We start from the raw sequence: 27438 nt of genomic DNA on the forward strand, positions 1-27438 counted from the left end.
CCCAGCCAGAGGCCGCCCTGCTAGGGCACTACAGATCCTTTTATCTGAGCCTGCTGGGCTCAGATTACTGTTGCTAGCCCTCCTAGCTCTTGGAGGGTCAGGTCTCTCTAGTCTCCAAGATGGCTGTTCCAGAGAGGACTTTCTAGGCAGGCCTAGAGGACTCAGTGTCACTGCTCCATTGCTCCTACATCATTGCTTCCTGGCACGGAGTGTAGTAGGACTTTGGGGCCTCCTGTAGGGAGCTGCAAAGGCCAGATACACCCATCACACAGGGCATTAGGATCTAGATTAATAGCAGTCTGAATCAGTCATAAGGGCAATTTGTGTCAATGCTTTGGTTACTGACCCCAGAGAAATGGCATTGTTTGAAAGCAGTGCTCAGATATCTTCCATGGATCAGTGAGGAGATTCTCACTGCAGCTGGATCTAAGAAAAAAAGTGAAGCTACAATTTGAGACTTCAAAGACATGTTTGTCAAGAGTAAAAGGAAAGGCTGAACGGGTTTCACATTGGAACTTCAAGTCATTCTGTAAGAAAGATACAGAATCCTGGAAGTAGACTCAGGCAGGTAATTGAGAACAGGCTGCCACCAGGCACAATTTCCACATCTTTTATTCAACTTGCAGTGTTTGCAGGGAAAGGTGGCATCAGCTTTCCTAGCTAAGTAGTATAATGACAGCATAAGCCAGAGTCTGAAGGATCAGTTATATCAATGGGAAGATCATTTCACGATGCTCCTCAATTGTCTGCTGCCTGCTGTCCTCTTCCATTTGAAGATGAGCAGGAAGTTCCAGCAGAGCTTCCAGTAGAGCTACCTTTCTTCATCCAAGAAGAGATTCAAATCACAGTCCACAAGCTGAAGTCTGAGAACGCACCAGGGGTTTGTAACATCACTGCATAGGCTCTTCCAGGTCATCTGGAACTCTAATATCACACCTGATGAATGGAAGAAGGGTGGTGTTCTGCTTTGTTCAAAAAGGGCAATGAAGCTGAATGTAGCAACTAAAGAAATATTAAGCTGTTGTTAGTCTCAGGGAAAGTCTTTGCTTCTGTGTTAATATCTCAAATCAATGATGCATTTCATGGCATAGGCTGGGATACTGAGTGTGGGTTTAGGTCTGGTCATTCCATTGTTGACCAGATATTTAACTTTAGACAGCCTTTTGAGAAAATGGCTGAATATGATAAACTGTGTACAGCACTTTGCATAGACTTCCATCAGGCCATTCGCTCAGTGATTTGAGCAAGTTTGTGGGACCTGATGAGGCAACTAAACATCTCTAGGAAGACCGGTCATTAGAAGAAGAACTCTATAATGGAATAGGAGCTGTGTTCAAGTCAATGGCAGGTACGCAACATGGTTTCCTATCTCTACAGGAGTTCAGCAAGGCTGAGTTCTGTCATAATCCATTGTTCAATGTTGGCATTGATAGTTTGATGAATAAAGCTTGAGGAGGCAGCTGTTGTTGGTGTTGAGCTGAACATTATTCTATTTTGAGATCTCAAACATGGTGGTGACATTCACTTGTTGGCTTAGTTTGGTGAATCACTGCAGCTCACAGCCAGTCTGGTTGAGTCAGAAGCAGTGTGCACTGGTCTGGTTATTAATCCAGATAAAACTAAGTGCCTGACCATTGCCATCAAGCAGCCTCCAGCACCAGATTACAACCAACACAGTATTAACCTGTTCAAATAGGATATCAGGTGTCAAATATTTGGGCAACATCATAGACCGTGCTGAAGGATGGTCAAAAGATGTGGATGCTTAAATAAACAGCAGCATCTGCTACCATGTTTTGGGCCCTTCTGTGTCCTCTGGGGACATCATGACTTGAAGCATGCTACGAAGCTGCAAATCTATAGAATCATGCTTATCCTAACCCTGTTGTACAGAAGTGAAACATGGGGGCTGAAGAACTGAGTTGACATTTTTTATTCTTGTCATCTCCGTCAGCTGCTCCATATCAAGTGTCAGGACAAGATCAAAAATTAGAATATTCAAAGCCAAACCCAGCAACCATCTCCACCATTGATTCAATTTCAGCAGCTTTCTTGGTATGGACATATTATTACAAGGCAAGATCAAGAAATTCCAAAGTCTATGTACCAAGGAATGCCACTACAGCGGGTGATCATGTGGGTGCCATAAACTTTGGTGGCCCAATAAGATTGCCAGTAGCCATAAACTGAACATATCGCTAAAACAATTCAAGCAATTTGCCAGAACTCAAGCTAGCTGGCGCTTGATTTGCAAAGGAGGCCAAGTCCCTTTGGTATTTGCCACAATGGTGGTGATTTGTTTAGAAAAAGAATTTACTGAGGAGTAAGTTTATCTAGCTGTTGATATGGATGATAGAAAACCTCTTTAAAAGGAATATCATACAGGGATGCTGAACAATATTTGCTTATCAGGAAAAGTCAGAAATATTTTTAAAATTGCCTGTTGAATCTTTTTGTGTGGCATTTTCAGAAGGGAGAAAACTCTCATTTTGTTGCAAAGATGCCAAACTTTCTCTGTGAAAATGTCATTTGCCCTGTGGACAATAGTCATGTATCTTGCACAAGACAAATATCACAATGTTTGCACCAAAATGTTGCACTGACTAGCAGAAAATACAACGTATCAATCTCTATCAAATTTGTGAATTTTTGCAATTATTTGAATAAATATCTGGTTTTGTACACCTAGTGAAAAACAAGTGCAGTTATTTTGTGCAGTTCTATTCATATAATACCTTTTAGGACATTGAAATGGGCAATGGGAGAAAAGAAAAAGAAAAACATTTACTGTTTTAATCATTGTGTCAAACAGTAGGCTGACAGGTATGATAAACCCAGGGGAAATGGCTACACCTGATCATTTTAAAGTAAATTTTACCATAATAGTCTGTTGTGAATATTGTTTAAACGTCTTTGGTTTTAATTCAAATCTTTTAAACTTAGTTTGTGTGAATGATTAAGTGAATTCTTTGCTGTGAATCATATTGCTATGAAATAATAAACTTTGATGTGATCTCACATTTTGTTGTCTGCAGTGTGAGAACTCAATCAAATTAACCTTATGTCCTTTTTCTATCTATGACTTTAGTTACACAAGCCTCTGAGCACAGTGAAAACCAAGCATTTCCTTAAAATGTTGCTTTCAGTGTCATTTAACAGAAAAGAAATAAAGCTATGTTTTCACGTGCTGAAATCAACAGATTTACCAACTTGTAAATTCCCTCCATTCAAGAAAAAAAAAGTGTATTTTAAAGTTAGTTTAAATACATAAACAAAAATGTAGTTCTGTGTAAAGGTTACCTTAAAGAGAAAACACAGAAAAAATCAGTGTGTAGAGAAGAGGATAAATTATTAGACCTTTTAAAATTTATTGACTTTGATAGTAAAGGAAAGCTAGGCCCTGCACTCAACTCTGCAGAAAGCATATTAGTCACAGTTTATTATATTAGAAGGCATTGTAAATAAAATTGTTTCTGTTTGCAGTGGAGTTAAACTTTATAATATTATGGTTTGGAGCTATGCAATTTGAATGGAGAGGTAATTAAAATAGGGTTTAGTGTAATTGGGAGCCAAGATACATTAGTGTTTACAGCAGCAGGAACAGTAAAATCTAGAGCATTAAAAATACACATAGAGGCCAGTACTGTAGTTTCATTAGACTGTCCACCTCTTTGGATTTCCTCAGGACTCTCCTTGATTTAAAGTATAGATTCTGGTGTTCTGGCAGCATGGGTAGAGGTCCTGAAGTACCACTGTCCTGAATACTGTTGAAAATGGTTTTATTTATTCCATTTGTGTCAGCATGGCTGCCGGAAGAAACTGGTAGCATGGTAGCTGCTTTCCCGTAACCTCTTCTTGTGACTGGTTACTGAATTCTTGTTAGTCTATCCAGGTTTCCGATTAGTAGTCGAAAAGGATGTCACTCTTGACTTAGTGATGATGCACTAAAATGCTATCCTAGATGGTCCTGAGCCCAGTCCTGATAGTTGTCTTTCAGTCCTGAGTAAACAGGGACTGAGAGAACTGTTGATGGGATGCTTTTAATCACAAATGAGTGGGAATAAGAAAGCGAATTTTTTTTGTGGTACTATGATGGCTCCATTTTGGTGGGATGCAGTATTTCCTATCCAGGGCTGGAGAAAGTTCCTATGACATATATCCAACAGGGAAAAATAAGGGAGAGGAAATGCTACAACTAGGGTGGGGTAGTATTGGTTTTTTAATGAAGGGAAAGTGATATAAAAGCAGAGATTGAGGTTACAGTAAAAAAATTTAGTTTTGTAAATCCAGGTTCCTGGAGATGCCCCACTATGTGATTAGTCCATAAGAGAAAGGAGAATGCTACAAGGCGGCGAGGTGGAGCTGGGAAGGATTTTCAGCTTATGTATCAGGCCCTGTAGCCCACCTCCCTCAAACAAATATAGTGTGAATTTCTATAAGGGTATAAGAATTTCACTTCCTTTATTGCAAAAATCTTTTTTATTTTAGACAGAGAACAAGACCAGGCAATTTATGTATTTACAAACTTGTATCTTAGTGTGTCTAAATTTATGTTCTAAAGATAGAGAAACAGAGACGACTAGAACGAATAAAGCAGAAGAGAGCCCAGCTGCAAGAGCTGCTATTGCAGGTAAATTTAATTTTTATTTATACAGCCACTAACAAAAAACTATTAAGGTTCAGAGTATTTTTTTCTCCACTATATAAATGTTTTTAGATTAATTTAGTGCCCATGAAAGTGATATTGCAGTGTACCTGAATCCTGACCTAAAATACCCCTGCCATCCTAGCATGGGGCTTCTTGGATAGATGCAGCCTCCTGGCGCACAACTGTCATTATCTGTCAATATCTTCCACCCTATGTCGTTATTACACTTTGCAAACATTCCACTCATACTGTTTTGCCACCGACTCCAGTGGGAACAGGAGCAGGACCACGCCGCCCTCCACCACACACACACACACACTTGGTCCCTCTGACAAGTTACCATTGAAAAATGCAATTTTCAACACACACTTGCATGGGTTCAGTTGTACATTCCATAGCTGAGAATCAGTTGTTGCTGGGGAACTGAAACTTCAGGATCCTTATTATAAAAGACTCATGAATCCAGGTCTGGCACTTTTCACATTTTGATGCAGTAACCTAGGAAAGCTTTTTGAAACCCGCTGCTTTGGCCTGAATGAAGAAATATTGTAACTTCAAATGAGGGCATTTCATTTTTTTAAAAGTCTATACTGTATTTATAGTGTTTGGATATATGCCTTGGTTTTGAATACTTTACACATAATGGACCACTTGTATAAAATCATGAGTTAAAGTCATAGGCTAACAGAAAATAACATTTGTTTTCTTAGTGCAAAATATGATGGTGTTTTAGACACAATCAGATATGCAGTGAAATTCTAAGCATTTGTACACTTCTGCTTTTCTCAGTGGCAAAAATAATTTTTCTAAATAGTTGGACTTAATTCTGACCTAACTAACACTGATGCACATCCTAAGCAACTCCAAGAAGGCACGCTGGTGAAAGTGATAGGAAAATTAGAGCCATAAACTCCCTGCTTACTCTGTTTATGTATCTGTTTTATGATAGCTCTTCAGTGTTTGATTCTAATTTAACTACTTTCACCATTCAAATAATTTTAGCAGTTTCTTGCCATTTTATATACTTGTGCTCCTATTGACTGGAATCAGTAGTGCCAAACATGGACTACAGAAGATTCACAGATATCCCCGATTATTGCCAGTCATTGCAGTCTTGACTATATACAAAATCCCATAGCAAAAGATGAGCTGTGGAGAGAAGATTGTAACTTATAAACAGTTATGAAAGTGGGTAATTTCAAAGCTACAGATTTGCTAGGACTGGATGATATAGAGTGAACAGAGGAGAGAAAAGGGGAGGATGGATAAGAATAAAGAAGAGAAGAGGGGAGTGGGCCATGGGAGGTGCCATTTGATCCACTTTAAGTATAACTTTGTTATCTTTACATTTTCTGACCTTCTAAACTGATGTAATTATGCACCCTGGCTAGTAGATAAGGCCTTTGTTATGCCTTTTAAGCCCTAGTTCCTAATGTGTGGAGATGCTCCGTCTCCTGGGCGTTGTACTCAGTACTGTGCTACCCTCGCAAAGCTCCAGAGATTGCCTGGGGAGCATGTCTGCTGTGCTCCCTTGAAAGGGTGCGGCATGCACTCCTTTCTGTTCCTGGCCAGCACAAAGGAGACTTTGTTAGCCAGCACAGAGAGTTCAGACTGTGGCAACCCCATCTTAGGAAAGATACCAGACAGGTGCTGGAGGTACTGGTACTTGGTTACTAAAACAGCTGTAAAATCCCAGATCATGGAAGAGTCCACATTTACATTTGAATGACAGTGGTCATTTTCCTTTTTCTTTTTTTCTTCTTTCTACAGCAAATAGCATTCAAAAATTTGGTACAAAGAAATCAGCAAAATGAACAACAGAATCAAGGTCCTCCAGCTTTGAACTCTACAATACAGCTCCCTTTCCTAATAGTTAACACTAGCAAAAGAACTGTTATAGACTGCAGCATATCAAGTGATAAGTGAGTGTGATGTGGAACCACATATTGGAATATTCAGTCTTCTGTGTAATAAGTATGGGATTTTTGTTTGAACAGAAAGTATATGCACTTCATACTGAAACTAATTATACACTTGCATTTCCCTTTCATCTTCCTCGTGTTTGGCATAGGTACTGACTCCAGGCAGAGCCAGCTTTAGGCCGATTCCCCCAATTCCCCTGAATTTTTTTTAATTTAAACTTCAGAACTGAATTGTACAAGTTGTTGGGAGGTAAGCAGAAGCTTTTGGTACCTGGGAAGGCATAGGAGGGAGTTTGAGATTGTGGGATACTAAAATGATCAGTGGTGATATATTTTAAATTGTTGATGTCATCAGTCTTCCATATTAACACCCCATTGAGATGAGTGGGACATTTCACATCCCTAAAGCTACTGTTTGCGACTCAGGGACCTGATTACACTATATTTTCCCCTTACAATTTCCCTCTGTTGCAACTCTCTGTGCAGTCAACTGGTGTTCACACCAGTGGGGTGCATGTGTGGATAAGGTCCCAGCAGCTGCTGGTGGTTTAAGCACCATGAAATTAGGGCTGTCAATTAATTGCACTTAACTCAAGCGATTAACTCAAAACTAATTAACTCAATTTTAAAAATGAATCCCGATTAATCACACTTTGAATTGCACTGTTAAACTAATAGAATACCAATTTTAATTTATTATAAATATTTTTGGATGTTTTTCTACATTTTCAAATATATTGATTTCAGTTACAACACAGAATACAGTGGGGGTTCTCAAACTGGGGGTCAGGACCCCACAGAGGGTCACGAGGTTATTACGTGGGGGGTTGCGAGCTGTCAGCCTCCACCTCAAACCCCGCTTTGCCTCCAGCATTTATAATGGTGTTAAATATATAAACAAGTGTTTTTAATTTATAAGGGGGGTTACACTCAAAGGCTTGAAAGGGGTCACCAGCACAATAGTTTGAGAACCACTGACATACAAAGTGTACAGTGATCACTTTATATTATTTTTATTACAAATATTTTCACTGTAAAAAGGATAAAAGAAATAGTATATTTCAATTAACCTCATACAAGTACTGTAGTGCAATCTCTTTGTCGCGAAAGTGCAACTTACAACTTACAAATGTAGACTTGTAGGCTCTAAAATTTTACATTGTTTTATTTTTGAGTGCAGTTGTGTAACAAAAAACAATAATTCTACATTTGTAAATTGCACTTTCACGATTAAGAGATTGCACTACAGTACTTATATGAGGAGTATTCAAAAATACTATTTCTTTTGTTTATCTTTTTTAAAATGCAAATATTTGCAATAAAAAAATAGCAAGTGAGCACTGTACTCTTTGTATTCTGTGTTATTGAAATCAATATATTTGAAAATGTAGAAAACATCCAAAAATAGTTAAATAAATGGTATTCTATTATTGTTTAACAGTGTGATTAAAACTGTGATTAATCGCAATGATTTTTTTTAATCTCATGATTAATTGCAGTTAATTTTTTTAACCATTTGACAGCCCTACATGAAATCAATCTGTTAGGTAAGACATCACAGTTGTTAAAATATTGGTGATTGGTCTATACTAGTGCTGCAACAACAGGACCTTTTAAGAAAAAAACCCAGTGTAAACACTGTCTGGTGTGCCCCAAAGCACTGGTTTGCAACTGGTTCACATTTAGAAAGTTTTCTTCTCAGTCATAAAGGCTAGAAAAGCCATTTAAAAAAAAATGCTGGGATTCTAGAGCAGTATTCCAAGGTAAGATGTGGATGAATTCTCTGGCAGAAATGCAGAGCATATGATACATATAACTTTACTATTCATACCAACACAGCTGAGCTCAGGAGTTATTTCTAGATACTGTACAGCAAACACTGTTGGTTTTTTTAAACATTTCTAAGTTAAACTTTGAGATTACTATACAACTTAGTATTTTTGGTGTGTTTTTTTTTTTCCCCTCAGGGCTTGTCTGCACAAAAAAGTTGTACCTCTTCAACTATACTGATACAGTTAAAGCAGTACAATGCACTTACTGTGGACACAGTTATATCAGTGCAAAGGTGCCTAGTACTTACATAGGTTATTGCTCTTCCCATATAGTTAAACTATAACAGTATAACTATGTTCACACTAGAGGTTGTACCAGTATAACTATAAATTTTTAAAAATATCTCTCTGACAGTTTATACTAGTACAGAAACTGTGTGTAGACCAGGATTTAGACCCAATCCTTCAAACATTAAAGCATGTGTAACTGTACTCAAAGAGTAGTTCCATTCAGGGGTCTGACTGAAAAAAAGACCTGATGGCACTCCTCCACCCACAAAATAAACTGCTTCCATGTCAGTTGCTAGAATGAGATGCTGCTTACTATAGATCAAAGGTTCTCAACCTTTTTCTTTCTGAGCCCCCCCCCCCCCAACATGCTATAAAAACTCCATGCCCCCACCTGTACCACAACAACTGTTTTTCTGCCTATAAAAGCCAGGGCTGAGTTAGGGAAAGCAGGGCAATTGGCCAGAGCCTCATGCCATAGGGGACCCTGCAAACTTAAGTTGCTCAGGCTTCAGCTTCAGCCGCCGGTGGCAGGTCTTAGGGCCCCAGGTTTCAGCCCCACATGGTGGGGCTTTGGCCTTCTGCCCTGGGTCCCAGTGAGTCTAATGCCCCATGCTTGGCGGACCCCTGAAACCTGATCACAGCCCCGCAGGGGCCACAGACCCCTCGTTGAGAACTGATGCTATACGTCATGTAGTTGTTCAAAATATGAACATATGGCCTCTCTGAGCTCTAATGGGCTCCTTGAACTTGGCTCCCACCCTCTCCCCAAGTGGAGTTTTAGTATGCCATGGACTCTGTTAGGCCCCTTGACTGAGGGGGAAAAGAGAGTCCTATTTTCAACTCGGCACCCACCTATGGCATCAAAGTGAGATGCTGCTGACAGTAAACTGTGGAGATCACTGATCCCTCCTCTCCTTTCTTACATGAAGAATGAAAGAGTTATCAACACTGACATATAAATCATCATCGCTGGGCACCCTGAGTTTGCACCTTAATGAAATAAATGGGGCAGTTCATACCTTTCAGAGCTATTGTTTCAGGCTCTTTGCTCTTTAATTTTTGCTGGTTTGGAGTCTCAGGTTGCAAAAGCACTGAAGAAATAGGTTCTTGTTTATGCTTGACAAGTGTTTTGTGATCATTTCAAGCATTAATTGAACAAAAAACTGTCTTCCAGGGCTTAAACGGATTTCATAGAAAGACAGTGGACTTTTTTTAATCAGAAATTAATCAGTCTAGTTAAACTTCTCTTTCTGTTGGGGGTGGAAGAAGAGACAAGTTGCTTAAAATAAGTTTTAAACAGTTGATTATTGTCCCTTATTTATTGAAAAGAATAGATGACCTCTGGCTCATTCTCAATATTGCAGGCAGGCCAGAGCACAAGCTGAGCTAATACAACAGTTCTGGGACAGAGGGCTGGTCTACACTACAAAGGTTTTACAGTATAGCTATACCAGCAACGCCTGCTGGTGGAGAGGCAACCCTGAACAAGATAAAGTACCCTGGCAAAAGGACTCTTCTAGCAGTATAAATTGCATTTACACAGGGGATTTTGCCAACATATGTATGCTAGTTAAGGGTGTGATTTTTTTTTCCTCACTCCTAACTGAAATATCTATGCTGGCAAAACGTGATATGACAGTTTAACATACAGGACCTGTAAGCAAACAGATTTAGAAGGTTGTTATTTAATTGATAAACTATCCAAAAGGTGATTTACATTGAAGTAAATAGGTCAGTTCACAGTGGGGATGTTGTGGATTAGAATAGAAAGTTTAAGGAAAAAGCAGCAAAAATGAAAATGGTTATTTTTGGTGACAAAGCTGAAGAAGACTTTCAAAAAGTATTGGATTTAGTACAAGTAAGGGTTCTTGCTGGAGCAGGAATGTTTTCCTCATCTTTTAATCTGTTTAATGAAGGAGAAAAGTTTGTGGACTCTTATTGCCTGCCATGGAAAAAGTTGTTTTAATTGGGAAATATGATCATTGGAACCCTGCAGAGATGCCAGTCTCCTAAGTACAGGAGAAAAGCTGTACCTGCCCATGGTATTTAGAAAAAAAAGCATCTTTGACCTCTGAAGAAATTCTAAAATATTGTAATTGTATCTGTACACTTACCTCCTGAATGTATAGCACAGGAAAATATAATCAGGCCCAGGGTTCCTTCCAGAACCATCTCACTTTGACATGTCTCCTGCACAGATTTGAATACCTCTTTAATTTTGATAACACGTTCGAGATTCATGATGACATTGAGGTGCTGAAGCGAATGGGAATGTCCTTTGGGCTAGAGGCAGGCAAATGCTCAGCAGAGGATCTAAGAACTGCGCAATCATTGGTGCCAAAAGCTTTAGAAAGCTATGTCACAGGTAAGTTAAATGAAGCTTTTAAATATTATCCTTGATTAAATTCAAAGCCATAACTTACTGAAGCATTTCTAATTGTGTCACACTACATAAGCAGGAGGCATTAGACAGTTTGAAGTAGATTTATGAAAGCCAGCAGGATCCCACAAATGACTGGTGGTTTTAAAATTAATCTTCGATGGGCACATGTAGACTTAATTTAAAATTGTTTAGAATATCGATTCATGAATGGGCTGCAGTGCAAAGGAATAATTCCATTAATAGTTTCTGGTGAAAACATAACCCTTGAGACTCAATAATATAGCCAAAATGCCTCAAAATGACAGTATGTGTAACTGTACTCAAAGAGTAGTTCCATTCAGGGGTCTGATTGAAAAAAAGACCTGATGGCACTCCTCCAAACTCCTCCACCCACAAAATAAACTGCTTCTATGTCAGTTGCTAGAATGAGATGCTGCTTACTATAGATCAGAGGTTCTCAACCTTTTTCTTTCTGAGTCTCCCCCGCCCCCAAACATGCTATAAAAACTCCATGCCCCCACCTGTTCCACAACAACTGTTTTTCTGCCTATAAAATAGTTTCTGGTGAAAACATAACCCTTGAGACTCAATAATATAGCCAAAGTGCCTCAAAATGACAGTATTTTCCTTGCGTCATTGCTTTTTAGGCTCAAAAGAATCCTGGATAACAGAAACTGGAAAGACCTATAAAAGGCAATCCATTTCTCTTTTTCTCCTCTCCCTCACTCTCCCAAAAATGTGTGGAATAGAGAGCACCTGTGGAACAGAGGACAGATCTGATATTAGACTGCTCTTTCCGCTTATTGAGGAGATTCTCCTTATAAATCTCTCATTTTGCATGGACCACATATTCTTTTGTATTTGTACAGCACATAGCAAAACGAGGCCCCGATTTTAATTGGCCCTCTGAGTACTATTGCATTATAAGTATTAAATAAGAATGAGATGTAGTGTGTTTTAGAGCAGCGGTTCTCAAACGGTGGGTCAGGACCCCAGAGTGGGTCAGAACCCCATTTTAATGAGGTCACCAGGACTGGCTTAGACTTGCTGCGCCTATGGCCAAATCCAAAGCCCGACCCAACCGTCCCAGGCTGAAGCCGAAGCCCAAGGACTTCAGCCCTGAGTGGCGAGGCTCAGGTTGCAGGCCCCCTGTTGGGGCTGAAGTTCTTGGGCTTTGACTTTGGAGCTCCTCTGCCCAGCGCAGTGGGTTCGGGCTTTGGCCCCCCTACCTGGGGTGGCAGGGTTCAAGTGGGCTGAGGCTTCAGTCCTCCCTCCTGGGGTCGTGTAGTAATAGAGGGTCACTGTGCAATGAAGTCTGAGAACCCCTGATTTAGAGGAAATAGGGCATGTGTATCTGGAGATATGGATTCTGTTACTGATCTTGAGCAAGTCATTTTCACCTTTATGCCTTATGTATAGTGTTTTGAGGACTATTGCTGAAAAGCGCAAAGTGTCATTAACTAAATTAAACTTCCTAGAAAATGTTACAACCCTCTTTTATTAAAAGGTAGAACTTGCATTAAAATTAGGAGTGTTGAGCTCTTTTATTAGAATAGCAGCATGCCAGTCTACTAGCTGGACTCTGCTTTAATAAGATTCTGGATGTTTGTTAAAATGCGTTGTATAGGTTCTTGAAATAATTACTTTCTGTATTTTCCTATCATTGCAAGTATCATTGTAAACTTGTGCTTTCTCCTATATATTCAGTCTTCTTTCTTTGTTCTTCAGTGACATTTGAGTCCAGTGTTTGTGACAGTACTTCTCAGTATTATAAAAGTCTTTTTGGATATTAACTCCAAGGTTGATCACATCCTGTACACAAAGAGGATTTTCTCTTCCTACCCTCTTCTCCTAGACATTCTGCTTGGATGAATTGCTTAGTGGTCATAGCTAGGTGGGCTTCCAGTTATAGACTTAGACAGCATGCTGCAGTGTTGTAGGTTACTTACATGCTTCTGGTCCTTGGCTGTTGTTAGTCTAAACTTAAATTGTTCTAAAGTTCTCTTAAACTTTCTGGTTCACTTTAGGAGATCTTCCACCGATGAAAGGAATGTTACCCAGTAAATAGCTAAAAAGAAATTCCAACACTTAATTTTCAGAAAAATTGGAACACTGCCATTAGCCTGGCACCCATGTTGTTAATCTGATTCTCACTTCACCTAATGTCTGTTGTATTGATTTGCCTTGTTTATTATTTTAAAAAATCTTGGGTCCCTTTCCTGTAGCTAAGAATAGAAGATTAATTTTTAATACTTTGTTCCCTAGATGTGGAAGCTCTATAGAAGGTAATGGTATTTCTGCTGCAAATGAGAGAAGAATTTTTTCTGTTGTAAACAAAGGAATTTTATAGTTCTCCCTGGGAGAATAATGCAGCTGGAAGCTGTCCAGTCACTTTGATGATAATTTATAATATATACATTGGTATAAGTTTTTATACTCTTAAAGAAGTAAAATTTTTGTTGTTGGCATAATTTCTTTGGTAACACACTAGTGTTCCACATAGGCTTCTGGCTGCTAATCACAAGTCCTGTATTGACTCCCCCTTTATGCAAAGTACTCTGCACCAGTACTGTACTTTTAGATGTGGGTTGCTTTGAGTACATTTTTCAAAACTGTCTTATTTTGGTTCTGAGAAAATATGGCCAAAAGTTTCGGTTCTTTTAATCTAGTATTGTGTACTAAAGTGTGTGTATTTTTTTAAGTTCGAAGGTTTCTTTTATTGGTTGCTCCTAATATAATTATGCAGTGTGAGGATCAGTATAAATTATGTAGTTACTACAATCAGATGCCTGTATTAACAAATAGGAGTAGCTGTCTTAAATATGTTTTGCAAAGGTATCAAAAAGAGGGTATTTGCCTGACTACATGGTTCTCTCAGCAAAGTATAACTTCCCTTTTTAACTTTGGCATGCTTCATTTCTTATACTACCAGAGCAGAATTTAAGGTTAAGTATCCACATTTTATGGCTTATTTCCATCAAATTTGCCATGGTGCTTTAAAATATACAGGCTTCAATTAACTACTGCTCAAGAATAGCAAATCCATTTCTTGTATTTATTTACTGGTTACGTTTGGTGCGGACAGCAAAGTTTAGAGCTTTCCCACGCTGGCCTACCCCATGAACTAGACTCTGTAGTGGGTGTCAGAAGTAAAGAATTATCTGAATCAGCTCATTGCTAGGTATCTCCTTAGCAAAGCATACTTACTGTACACAGTGATGAGAGCTTCAGGCTATGTCTACAGGAGAAATTTCTGCTTGCATAGCTATGTCAGTCAGGGTTGTGATCTCTGACTGACATAGCTCTGCCAGCAGAAGTCCTTACTATAGATGCAGCTATACCAGCAAAGCTTGTTTCTTTTACGCGGATGTTTTTACTTAATTGCTTTTCCTATACCACTAAAGCACTCCTAGTGCATACCTAGCCTCAGAGACTGGGCCGAGACTGTGCTGCAGTTTTAGATAAACAGATAGTAAAGGCTGAAGATTAATTATGGTATTGTCATGTTTGCTAAATTAACATGCGTAACCATTGGAGAAGCAAAGTGGGAAGGATCTCCTTGTCTGGAGTTACATGGATAGATCTGGTGAAAAATCTACAACCAAATATTGACCCTCTCTGCTAAATAAATGACTTTTCTTAAAGAATATGTTACTTCCCAGCCCAAAATAACATTTTAGAAATGCTTATACAGACTAATGCAAAATATATGAAAGAATCTTTTCATTTATTAACTTTTTAAAGTTTTCGTTGTACAAAAGGCTTACATTTTATCCATTCCCTCAGAAAGCCCCCTCTCTCACAAATGTATATACTCTTACTTTTAAATTTTCTCTAGATCTCATTGTGCAAAAATTAATCATGTTATTTTAAATAAAAGCTTGAGTGTACTTTTACCTAAGTTAGTAGGAGTTTGGTCCAAAATTTAACTTAAAATACCATATTGGTATAGCACACAGCTTTCTCTCTATGTATCTTGAACTATAAATGCTGAGTTTGTTAACAAAAACCAAGTGTGTCTTTTTTTTGTGGGGGGGGAGAAGCGGTTTACTACTGCTGGCACTGAGAAGACAATACAGTTTCTGAACAAGAACGTGTATTGTATATAGAGTGGGGTGGTAGCAGCATTGTACTTTAGATTGCGATTAGTTTATTGTTTACTCTAAAATCCACATGCTTACTTAGAATGTCTTGGAAATTGCTGTGATCCAGGGCAGGCACAGTGGTCCAATATAAGGTTTTCCAAGATACAGTCCATCCCTCCCATCACCACCAAAAAAAAAAAAAAAACTGTAAAATTTTCATGTCACATGATTAACTTTTTTTGTGCACAGCTGGGGCGCTGCGCCTCCTGAACTGATACCACCTACACAGGATGGATCTCCAGCACCTACTTCCCCTCTAGCGAAGCAATATTTTAAAAAGTTATTCAGGGTATACATTGGATCTACACAGTGGCTTGATCCAGAGAAAGTCATTTGTGCAAGTGCAGCAGGACTGGAGGCTCTATTGCAGTCAGTGTCTGCAGACATGCTGACAGAGTATGTAGCTTAAGGTGATGTGCTGTGGCCACTGAACCGAAGTATAATCCTGGATGAATTCTGTGCCAAAAAAATTAAAAATTCTGCACACAATATTTTAAAATTCTGCATATTTTATTGTCAAAATATAATCACTCCAGTTTCAATTATTTTGGTAATTTATTTCAAAATATCTGTCAACAGATATGTCAACAATACACACACCAACAAAAAACATTCCCCCAGGAGTAGAAAGTTTTTAAAAAAACCCTATTGCAACCCAGTTCCAGTTGGGGGGGGTACAGGAGGGGGCTGTGTGGCATCCCCTCCTCCAGAGCCCAGCTGTGGGGCACCCTCCTCCCCCAGATACCTGCACCCCAGAGCCTTTACTCCCTCCCAGCTTCTTTACTGTCCCCTATGCCCGATGCGCTGGGCACTCTACTCAATGCAAGCTGGGCTCTGCAGAGTTCTGCAGCCCCAATTCTGTGCAAATTCTGCAGTGGCACAGAATTCCCCCAGGAGTACTAAGTACACCTCTACCCCGATATAATGTGGTCCTCAGGAGACAAAAAAAATCTCACCGCATTATAGGTGAGATCACGTTATATCAAACTTGCTTTGGTGTTCCTTGTTCCCTGACGGCCCCCTTCAGCGACCCCTGTCCCTAATCACCCCCAGGACCCCACCCCCTACCCAACCCTCCTGCTTCCTGTCCCCTGACTGCTCCGACCCCTATCCACACACCCCGTCCCCTGACAGGCACTCACTGGCAGTGGCAGGAAGCAGAGCAACGTGACCCCAGCCCACTCCACTCCACCACCTCCCAGCCGCGATGCTCCACTTCCCACCACCGGTGAGTGCGGGGAGGTTGGGGAAAGGATGCCCCCTGTACTCACCTGTGGTGGGAAGCGGAGCGCCGTGGCTGGGAGCTGGCGGAGTAGAGCAGGCTGGGCTGGGCTGCTCCGCTTCCCACTGCTGGTGAGTGCGGGGAGATGGGAGAAAGGACGTCCTCCACACTCACTAGCAGTGGGAAGCGGAGCGATGCAGCCCCAGCCTGCTCCACTTTCCTTGCCCCAGCCCCAGCTATGTCGCTGGGGAGGCAGGGGGTGTTGGGGAAAGGTCCCACACTCACCTGCAGCAGGAAGCGGAGCGCCGCGGCTCGGAGCTGGCGGAGTGGAGCGGGCTGGGGCCGAGCTGCTCCAGTTCCGCCGCTGCTGGTGAGTGTGGGGGCCGGATCCCTTCCCCCAAGCGACACAGCTGGGGCCGGGGCGAGGGAAGCAGAGCCAGCTGCTCCTGGCCCCCCGCTAATCCCCTGGGTCACTCTGGGATTGTGGGGCCCCCAAAATTGCCATCCCATAGCTCCTGCCTCCTAGACTCGGAGGGGACCCCTGACTGCCCCCGAGACCCTCTGCCCCTTATCCAACCCCTTGGCCCCAGCCTGGCACGGTTAACACACTGCTCAGAGCAGTGTGTCAGAGCTTTACTGCTTTGTATGCGAACCCGTGTTATATCAGGTCACGTTATATCGGAATAGAGGTGAAGCCATCCATGTACTGTAAGTCTGAGTCCTACTTTTGTCAGCTTCCTAAGACTGAGGACTAGTCTAAATTTAAAATTATATTGACCTAGCTATGGTGCTCAGGGCTGTGAAATATTTTGCAGCACAATTAGGTTGACCTAATCCCTGGAGTAGACGCAGCTAGGTCAACAGACTTCACCTCTCGAAGAGGTGGTTTAACTACATTGACAAAAAAAACCTTCTGTCAAAGGAAGACTCTACACCACGGCACAGTAGTGTAGACATATTTTGTGTGTTGTGATAGTTGCTCTCTGCCTTCACTCTGCAAGGGCTCCTTCTAAAAGAAAAGCCTCTGGTTTAAAGAGCCGAGATTTCAGAATACTCTAAAACCCACTTGCATACTTCCATTTTACTTTTAAGTGTTGCCAAGGAAAATTATTTCAAATAGAGGGAAGATGAAAGACTCTAATAAGCAACAGTATTAGGGTAATGTAAATCATGCCATATGCTTCTCACCCATTTCCTGAACAATAGAACTGAATATAGAGAAAAGCAAGTAGCTGCGACTTTGTTGGATGTTGGAATGTTCAAATGGGTTGCTGAGCTTCAGAAAATGCCCCCCTAATAAGAGCTCTATACTACAGACTGGCATAAGATCAATATTGATTGATGCAGTGCAAGGATGCCATTGTCAGTCATCATGGTAACTGATGTTTTATCATGAAAAATAAAACAATTTTCAACTTCCTACAATAATTCATCCAATCTACACAAACCAAGGATTCAGACCTACCAATTTCTCCTCTCAAAATGCTGAAGTTTCTGTGGGGAGGCAATTTTGTAAGACACTAGAAACCTTTAGTTCTGGCCTACAGTACAGAGTTAGGTTGACATAAAGCAGCTTACATCGACCTAACTCTGTAGGTATCTACACTAAAATGCTGCCCCCCACCAATGTAACTCACCCACTACGCTGACTTAATAACTACATCTCCACGAGATGCATAGCACTTAAGTCGATGTAGTTAGGTTGATACTGTGTTGCTTACATCGACTGTTGCTGCCTTTCAGAAGCTGTCCCACAATGCCCCACACTGACAGTTAAATCAGTGCAAGCACTCCTGGTGAGGGTGTGCACCGCTGACACAAGGAGCATAGTGTGGACTTGCAAAAGCAGTTTAATTACTGCTGCAGCTGTAAGGCGACGTAACTTGGGTCAACTTTAATTCTGTAGTGTAGTCTTGCCCCTAGTCATATGGCCCTTTTAAAAACAGTAATAGCAAACCATAAAAGATATTTTCATCCACAAATTGCTATAGAAAATCCAAGCAATGCAAAATCTATAACATTTAAAAATTATACTCTAATCCAAAATATCAAATTTTGTAAGCCTTTTTTTACCCATTAAAATTGAAATCCTGGTGAAACCTTAACTATGAGAGCATTACCATCCCATTATAATGCTGTCACACTAGAATTAGCAAAGTAAATTTCTGTCATTTGGTCAAGAGTTCCTCCAATACAGAGGTTTTTCCCCACCCCTCAAAAAAGTGCTGATTTTAATAATCAAAGTGCTCTAGCAGGATTGATTTGAAAACTGGGCTGGGGTGGACTTTGGGAGGGAGAGAAAGGGAACACCCATTTAGATGAATGGGTCAGTTCACACCTCTCAGAGCAATTGTGTCAGACTATTCATTTTCATGGAATGTTCAGATACATCTCATTGAGATGAATGCACCACTTTATACTCCTGGAATCCTCTTAGGCTGCAGAGGGTTGTGGAGACCCCTTTCTCCTAGTCTACACTAGGTTATTAGGTTGTATAACTACATTGCTCAGCAGTGTGAAAAATCCACACACCCCCGAGCGGCACAATTAAACCAGTCTAACCCCTGATGTAGACAGTGCTAGGTTGACAGGAGAATTCTCCAGTCGACCTAGCTACTGCCTTTCTGGGAGGTGTATTGCCTACACCAACAGGAGAACTCCCATCAGCATATGTAGTGTCTTCGCTGAAGTGCTAATGCGGTGCAGTTGTGGCACTGCAGTGTTTTAAAGATAGACAAGCCCCAAAGGATTGTTTATGATGAGAGTTGCTTCAGAATAACTATTCCTCATTAACTCCCTGCGTGGATGCTTTTAGTCTAGGATAGGAGTTTTTTATTCTGAATTAGCTGAATCCATTTTGGATTAGCACTCTATTGTTTCAGATGATGAAACAAGAGAAATGGTAAGATTATTTGCTCACTCAGGCAAAAGCTGTATTCAGGGCAGTCTTAGTGACCACCAGCTGGCTATTCCTGGTCTACAAAGGCACCGACTTCATGGGTGCTCCAGGGCTGGAGCACCCACGGGAAAAAATTACGGGTGCTTCGCACCCACCAGCAGCCAAGCTTCTCCCCCTCCCCCCGCCCCGCGTGTGCCACATACCCACTCCTGTCCCTCCCAGCGATTCCTGCCCCCCATGCCTAACAGCTGTTTGGCAGCGCTTAGGTCTTTCCGGGAGGGAGGGGGAGAAGCGGGGATGCAGTGCACTCAGGGGAGGAAGAGGGGCTGAGGCGGGGGTGTAATGGGGGCAGGAAGGGGCGAGGAGGGTCGAGCACCCGCTGGGCAGAGGGGAATTCGGCACTTATGCTGGTCTATACTCGATCACTTCACCTCACCTGTATAAACCACCGCCAGAGTTGCCAGATGTTTCCACCCTTTAAGTCTATAAGACTTCCCTCTGGAACATCACCTTTTTCTGTCTGTTTTACATCATGCTGTCATGTTTACTCCCAGACTGCTACACATTTCTGCAACACGGATACACTTCTGTGCTCTTCTGTTTGCACGTGCACAAAACTCAGCACAGAAATGAGGGGTCTCAAGCTCTGTGGGCACAGATACAGCTCTGTGGCAACCTTCCAAAAATAATCTCTGTACCAGTCTACTGTGCTAGGGATGGCTGTGTTAAGTGTAGCTGGAATGCATGTAGACAAATGAGAGAATACAATTCTGTGCAACATGCCAGATTTACTTCATTCCTCATATCTGCTTATTTTAGGGCAGCCCTGCCTGAAATTACAGCGTATCAACACTGGCTCTTGCCAGTTCTAGGTGCCAGAGTTAAGATTGAATGGTAAGGCTAGTGTGCATGCCGTACTCCTGGTTTTCAGAGGTTTAAGTATAGTTGCAGCCAGCATTATGAAAGGATATGAGGCACTGCCAGTCAACCTTAACTCTGTGTTAACAAAGTTTTGGGGCTATGAATGTTGTTCCATATTCTGGGTTTTATCTGAGGGTATGGCTACACTTACAAATCTGCAGCGCTGGTCGTCCAGCTGTGCAGGGCCAGCGCTGGTGTGTGGCCACACTCTCAGCTACCAGCGCTGCACTGTGGCCACATTTGCAGCATTTGCAGCGCTGTTGGGAGTGATGAATTATGGGCAGCTATCCCAGCATTCAAGTGGCAGCAACGTGCTTTTCAAAAGAGGGGGGTGTGGGGCAGTGTGACAGGGACCGGCCGGGGGGGGGGGGAGTGGATTTTTGGAACTGACACTGTGCAAAATCAGAAAATTTTCCCACCCCCTTACTGTTAACTGCAAACAGCCTGCATCCAACATACTCTTTCCCCCCTCTGCCCCCTCCCCCCGTTTCTCTCAAGCAAAGCAAACACTCAACCCCTGTGAATCACGCAGGGAGGAGGATCTCATTTGATTGTTCACAGATTGATCACAGCAAACAGGAGCTGATAAGCAGCTCCGGTAGAGCAGCTCCGGTAGCAACGGAGCTCCGGAGGTTCACAACAAAACAAAGAGAGGCTGCATAACAAAACAAAGGGAGTCATTTAGTTAAAAGCATTCTGGGATACACCCTTATACCCTGGAGGCCAATCACAGCGCTGGTGTGTGGCCACACTTGATGACCAGCGCTGCAATCCTTATTCCCCATGCTGAGTGAGGTGTACGGCCAGCGCTGCAGCCAGGGAGTTGCAGCGCTGGAAGTGCCCTGCAGGTGTGGCCACTTACTAATTGCAGCGCTGGAAAGCCTCCACCAGCGCTGCAACTCGCAAGTGTAGCCATACCCTAATCATCAGCACAATAACTAAATGCTGATATCTGTAGTTAGTGAGGTATGGAGCAAAGAGAGAACAGCTATTTCCCACAATTTAGATATTAAACTGATCTTGAAGTTACAGTACTTGGAACCTATTTGACACTTTCAACAGTGCAGATTTAAGCTGAGTCATTTGTAGAAAATAAATACTGAACATTTCCTGAGTACCACTTTTGATGACGATGATGATGATGATTGTACTAGCAATGTTATGGTTAATGATGCAAAAACAGTACATGGTGTTTAAATTTAAAAGCTAGACATCCAAAACCAAGTTAAATGCAGATTCTAACATTGTAAGGAAAGAAAAATGTTGCTGTAACTTTAATGTGTAACTGTGTTGTCTTTTAGATATGGCTACAGGACTTTCATGGTTGAACCAGGGGTTACTTATAAATTCAGCTCATTCAGTTTCAACTTTAGAAACAGCTGGCGGTACCTCTATTTCTAAATCAAGGTAACTAGAGAGTGATTTTTCTATTTCAAACAATGAAAGATAGTTTCCTGTGATACTCATATTGAGAGAGTGCAAAATTCACCCCGATGCATCACTTACCCTTTCACAATAGGGTGTTATAGCACAGGAATGAATTTCACCCCAACTAAATAAAAAGTTAGGTCGATCCAGCTGCATCGCTCAGGCATGTGAAAAATCCATACCCGAGTGACATAGTTAAGCCGAACTAACCCCCAGTGCAGACAGCACTAGGTTGACCAAAGAATTCTGTCGACTGAGCTACCAGCTCTAGGGAAGGTGCATTTCCTCTGTCGACAGCAAAACCCAACCTGTTAGTGTAGGTAATGTCTACACCAGTCGTCTCCAACCTTTTTACGCACAAGATCCCTTTTTGAATTTAAGTGCAACCGAGGATCTACCTTGCCCCACTTACTCCATCCCCCCTCCATCTGTCACTTGCTCTCCCCCACCCTCACTCACTTTCACTGGGCTGGGGCAGGAAGTTGGGGTATGGGCTCTAGGCTGGGGCAGAGGGGTTTGGATTGGGAGGAGAGGCTCTAGGCTGAGCCTGGGGCAGGGGGTTGGGATGCGGGAGTGGGTGAGGGGTGCAAGCTCTGGGAGGGAGTTTGGGTGCAGGAGGAGATTCCAGGCTGGGGCAGAGTGTTGGGGTGCAGGAGGAGGTATGGGGTGGTGGCTCTGGGCGGGGGGCTCAGGGCTGGCTCCAGGAGGGAGCTCAGGGCTGGGGTGCGGGCTCCCACCAGGCAGCACTTACCTCAAGTGGCTCCCTGTCAGTGGCACAGCAGGGCTAAGGCAAGCTCCCTGCCTGCTCTGGCCCCACACAGCTCCTGGAAACGGCCATCACACCCTTGCGGCCCTTGGGGAGGGGGGCACATGGCTCTGCATGCTGCCCCTCTCTGCAGGCACCGCCCCCACAGCTCCCATTGGCTGAAGTTCCCCATTCCCAGCCAATGGGAACTGTGGGGGCGGTACTTGCAGGCAGGAGCCGCCCACAGAGACCCCTGCCTCAGGGGCATGCTGTCCACTTCTGGGAGCAGGGTGGGGCCAGGGCAGGCAGGGAGCCTGCCTTAGCCCTGCTGCGCCGCCGGATTTTTAGCAGCCAGAGATCGCGATCGACTGTCAGAGATTCCAGGATCGACCAGTTGATCACGATCTACCGGTCGGTGACCACTGGTCTACACTGAAGCACTACAGAGGCACCACTGTAGCATTTCAAATGTACATAAAGTAGTTTCTATGATGACTGATTTTTGGAACATTCTAACTTTCTGATAAAGGCTGCTTTCCATAGACAACTTCTGATTTGTAGTCTCTGCTCAGAGGGGGGTGTTGGGGAGGGGAGAGAGAGTGTGTGTGTGTGTGTGTGCGCGCGTGCATTTGAGGTTAATTGGACAAACTGTGTTTGTATAGGAGACTTGAAAAGTGGTGTCTCTTCACCTTTTAGAAAGATCTAAAATAGTTTGTTCATAATTCCGAACCCTTTGTGAACAATTCAAACTTTTTTTATATACATTATTTATTGTGAGGAGTAGGATGAGACTTTTTTTAATTTCATTTTCACCCAAGTTGGAGCCTTGAGGATTTTAGTTGAAATTTTTGGTGTCTGTACGTGTTATTTCCCTAATGGTGCTGGCAAAAGTTATAAGTTCCACCCTGCCTAATCCTTGCTTTAATTTTTAATTTTATTGGTTGTGAATTGGCTTTAAAATACAAATTGATCACAAGACCTAAATGTTTGTCATTGTGTAATTGGGTAGAAATCCTTTTTTTTCTGGCCCCTAGAGTTCCTAACAAGTTCCTGCTTATGGCAGTTCACCTCTCAATGCACACACACTACAGCATAGACAAGGCAATGGGAGACTCATTCCCTTTTGATTCCTTCTCTTGGCTTCAGGAGCTTCCCTAGCTGGGACAAGAGAAATTGGCAAACCGCCTATTGATCCGTGCGTTTCTTTTGCTTTTCTGCACTCCTGATCCCAATTAAAATGTTTCAGGTGGCCCCTATTGGTAGCTTCTTTTTTAAATAAAAACAAGAAGCCACAAGAAGCTCTCAAACATAATGAGAAATTCTCTCAAGTTATAGGATAACTTTTCTGTTCTTTTGATAGTGGAAATCCAGGATTGTGTCTGGATGCTGAAGTGGCCTTAGCAACTGGGCAGTTCCTTGCCCCTGGTAGTCAACAGTCCAGCAGTGCAACATCACGTTATTCGGAGTCACGAGGAGAAACCCCATGCTCATTCAATGATGAAGATGACGACGACGATGACGATTCCTCTTCCCCAGAATGAAGACAGCAGAAAATAGAATATACAAGATGCTGCTTTTATGTGTTTTTAGTGTGAGCTCCTGGTTTTCATGATGTAACTTCAGTTTCTTGCCTTTGTTTGCACTGTGTTCAGTTAAACTAAATGGAAACTTGCACGCATACACACACAAGAAGCACCCAAAGTTAAGAGACAGATTGAAAACTTTTTATAACTGAACACAGCGTGGTATACTGCCACAGAGCAAACAGAGTGTTTCAACTGCAACCAAGGAAAAAAGCAAAATCCCTGAAGATTTAGCAGACTAATTGCTAAGTGCACAAGTTTATTTTTTATAACTTGGGACATTGCTTCTCCAGTTTCTCTCTTCCCCCTCATGTATCCCACTCAGAATGGAGATGGCTATAGTGCTGATCAACAGATGCTGAGTCTTACATTGTCTTTAGGCTTTGCTACCTTTAAAAAAAAAAAAAAAAAAAAAGCTAAAATAGATAGTTTTAAATATCGTATGTATTAAAACCATTATGGAGAGGAGCTATTAGGATGTTTGCTTTGTTCTGTTCAACTTGCTGTACAGAAGAGTCTTAAAGTAATATAAAATGCAAGTGGTGAAATTAATCTTGAACTAGATGAAATCCATTTTAGATATTTTAAAGAATGAAATTAGTATATTTCTGTTGAAGGGTTCATATTTTTCCATTATTTTATTCCATTGATATTTTGGGCCTAATTTATTATAAATAACTGATTGTTAGCCATTACATAGAGTCAGGATAAAAATAGTGGTGTTCTCTACACCAACACTAATTTTTTTAAAGAAAAAAATGTTAGTGAAGAAAATAGTGTTAATAAGTTGTCTGATAGTTTAAAAATAAATTCTCCCTTGAATATCTACACAGACCTTAACCTACTCTAGAAAATCAAATGGAATATTATAGCAAAAGAGTTTCTTTCTATAGTAAGGACTTCATACATTTTCAGGCAGTGTTTCAATTTTCAAGGGACACAGTCACATAAAATATTTTAGGAACTAATAACTTTTTAATTTAAGATTCTTGTGAAAATCTAACTTTTCACTATTTATGCAGTTTGACTTTTTGCATTTCACTCAGTTAGAATAATGAAAACAAACTAATCAAATTAACATTTTTTAGTTAATTCCATTTTCCAACTGTTCTGCACTAACCGACACCATGCTGGCACTGCAGGGGAACATTTAACTCCAAACAACTGTTTTCACAGGATTTTTTTTTAAAGGAAAAATGGAATCTGATTTTTATGCTCTGTCAAGTTAGCAAAAATAATTCTCACACTTCAGAAGTAGGCATTGGGGTAGTAGTAATTTTGTTTTAATATCACCTAAAGGATTTTCACAATCATGTCAACCCAAAATGTTAGTAAACTGGATCTCCTTAGTGAATAAATTGCACCTCTGTTTACTGAAGGTCACATTAATGGAAAATATTTATTTGCAGTTTTGGAAGAGGTAAATGTCTAAACTACTGGATTATATATTTGACTCCATTGTGACCAAAGATGCTGTTAAATATGTTGAGTCACAGCGAAGTTACTGCATTTAGTGGAATATAACAACAAATCATACCAGTACAATGGTTAAATATAGGGGGAAAAAACTGTTTAAAAATGTGTTTAAAGGGCTGAATTAGGCTCCCAAAATCTCAGAGTTGAGTCCAATTCTACATTTAGCATCACAACTTGGTGCCTAGAATGTCTCTGAACAGATAATTTTTAAACATTCAACACTTTCTTTAGTATCAAAGCAGAACAGGTTGACCTGAAATATTTTGATATGCAAGTTTAAACTAATCTCAGTTTTTACTCCTTTCAATATGCTAAACCTAATTAAGAGTGAATAATGAAATGATAAATTGAAATAATTCCTTTTTTATCTTCATAGTCATGTAAATATTTTAGGTATTTCTAAATACCCAAAGTAGACCATAATGACGAGGGCTGTTATTTAGTTAGGAGTTTACAGATTGCCTGCATCCCTATTGAAGATTTGTTGTAGTCTGTCATGTTTACACACATTTGGAGGAGAGATGGCTAGTAAAGTTACAAGGAAAATTTTCTTTTATACTTATCAGGCTAACTGCCAGTCTGGACAAGACTGGTGGGATATCCCATGCACACAGGTCACAGAGACAGTTGGGCAGTAATGTCCTCTGTCTTGACTCATGTTAATAATCTATTCTCAGATTATTACTACAGTAACTACCACTTGAACTGGAAATGGCACTGTAAATGTTAGGTCAGTAATATCTGATGGGGGCAGGTTATTTCAGTGGTGTCTCTTAGCTTGGAGACAATCCCTTTGGAAAGTGGTTTCTCTGGTTATGAAACTACTTAAAAAAAAAAAAAAAAGTCAGTGTGTTGTCCAGGATCCACCTCATCGTACCATCCACCAAACATTGCCACAGGCCTTGGGAAACAAGAAAACTCATAAGCACCACTTTGAACACTAGCCCAAAGAGGAGCAGTACTAATTTTGTTTTAATGACAAAAAGGCGACAAAAAATATTATTTTCCAGGAGCTTGGCATGCTTGCTCCAGTTGAAGTCCATAGCAAAACTCCCATTAAGAGTACACTGCACTACTACTTGCTTTTTGGCAAGTACCATGGCATAGCATCACCAGCCTCTCTGCTGTATTTTAATACTGGAAAGTATGTAGCTTTATTAACTGGTTAGCTTCACAAATTGATCTCCCACCTGCTGAAAATAGTTAAATCATACAAAGGCCAAAACATAAAACCAGTTTTGGGACTTCAAAAGGAAGTTGCTTGAGATCCAATGTTCCAGTCCAGAGGGAATTTTAACACAGGCAGTTGTGGTCTTATGGTTACATTAAAGTCTGGGAACTGGTCGTCATCCAGGTGGAGAGTTACTGTGAGAACTCAGGCAAGTCACTTGACCTCCTTTTTGTCTGATGAGGCGTGCTGCAAAATTCCAGGACTGCACTAAAAACTGATGGTGCATCTCAATTGAGCTTTAAATGAATCTGAATTATAAGGAGGCTTCAAATTGCGGAGCACCCACAACTTCCATTGAGGCAATAGGTGTTCAGTCCCTCGAAAAGGCCCTTTAACGCTGAGTAGCCCCAGGAGGAATTACCACAGTAATGTGATCATTAACAGCTTGACTGGTTCTCTCATCTTCTGTTCAGTTGCCATATTGTGTGATACAGCTAATATGTCTGTTGTTATCTGGTGATAGGTAGCAATTAAACTTTAAGCATAAAGAAAATTGTGATATGAACATTTGAAAAGTGACCTAGTGATTGAGAGTGCTTTTTTGTTGTTTTGGTTTTTGTACAGCTATTCTGGATTATTTAAATGTTTATTTATTGGGTATGATTTACTAAAATTATTTGAGGAAGTACATGAAGTAATTAGCTGTGACCAATATAATTGTGTGTATACATTTTAAATCTATTGCAGTAAACATTTTTATATATTAAACATCTTATTTTAGGGATTGGGGGCTTTTTTAAATTTAGGGAAAGGGTCAATAAAACCTGCTAGA

The 27438-nt window shown here is 41.1% G+C and overlaps 1 protein-coding gene across 14 annotated transcripts in view; it reads left to right on the forward strand.

Annotated features, from left to right (window-relative positions):
- Window positions 1–24058, forward strand: part of TFDP2 (transcription factor Dp-2) — a 171817-nt gene extending 147759 nt beyond the window's left edge. For 12 of the 14 annotated variants that reach the window (XM_039488580.1, XM_039488581.1, XM_039488582.1 and 9 more), the window contains 5 exons: window positions 4562–4630; window positions 6419–6570; window positions 10832–10998; window positions 21505–21610; window positions 23737–24058. In XM_039488580.1, coding sequence (XP_039344514.1) covers window positions 4562–4630; window positions 6419–6570; window positions 10832–10998; window positions 21505–21610; window positions 23737–23917 — 675 coding nt within the window. In that variant the 3' untranslated portion in view covers window positions 23918–24058. Of the gene's footprint in view, window positions 1–4561; window positions 4631–6418; window positions 6571–10831; window positions 10999–13043; window positions 13136–15350; window positions 15438–21504; window positions 21611–23736 lie in introns of those variants that run through there. The other 2 variants (XM_039488589.1, XM_039488590.1) reach the window with 2 other exon arrangements.
- Window positions 24059–27438: the final 3380 nt, after the last annotated feature.

The sequence above is a fragment of the Mauremys reevesii genome, linkage group 9 (genome assembly GCF_016161935.1).
Source record: "Mauremys reevesii isolate NIE-2019 linkage group 9, ASM1616193v1, whole genome shotgun sequence".
In the NCBI taxonomy this organism is placed as follows: domain Eukaryota; kingdom Metazoa; phylum Chordata; order Testudines; family Geoemydidae; genus Mauremys; species Mauremys reevesii.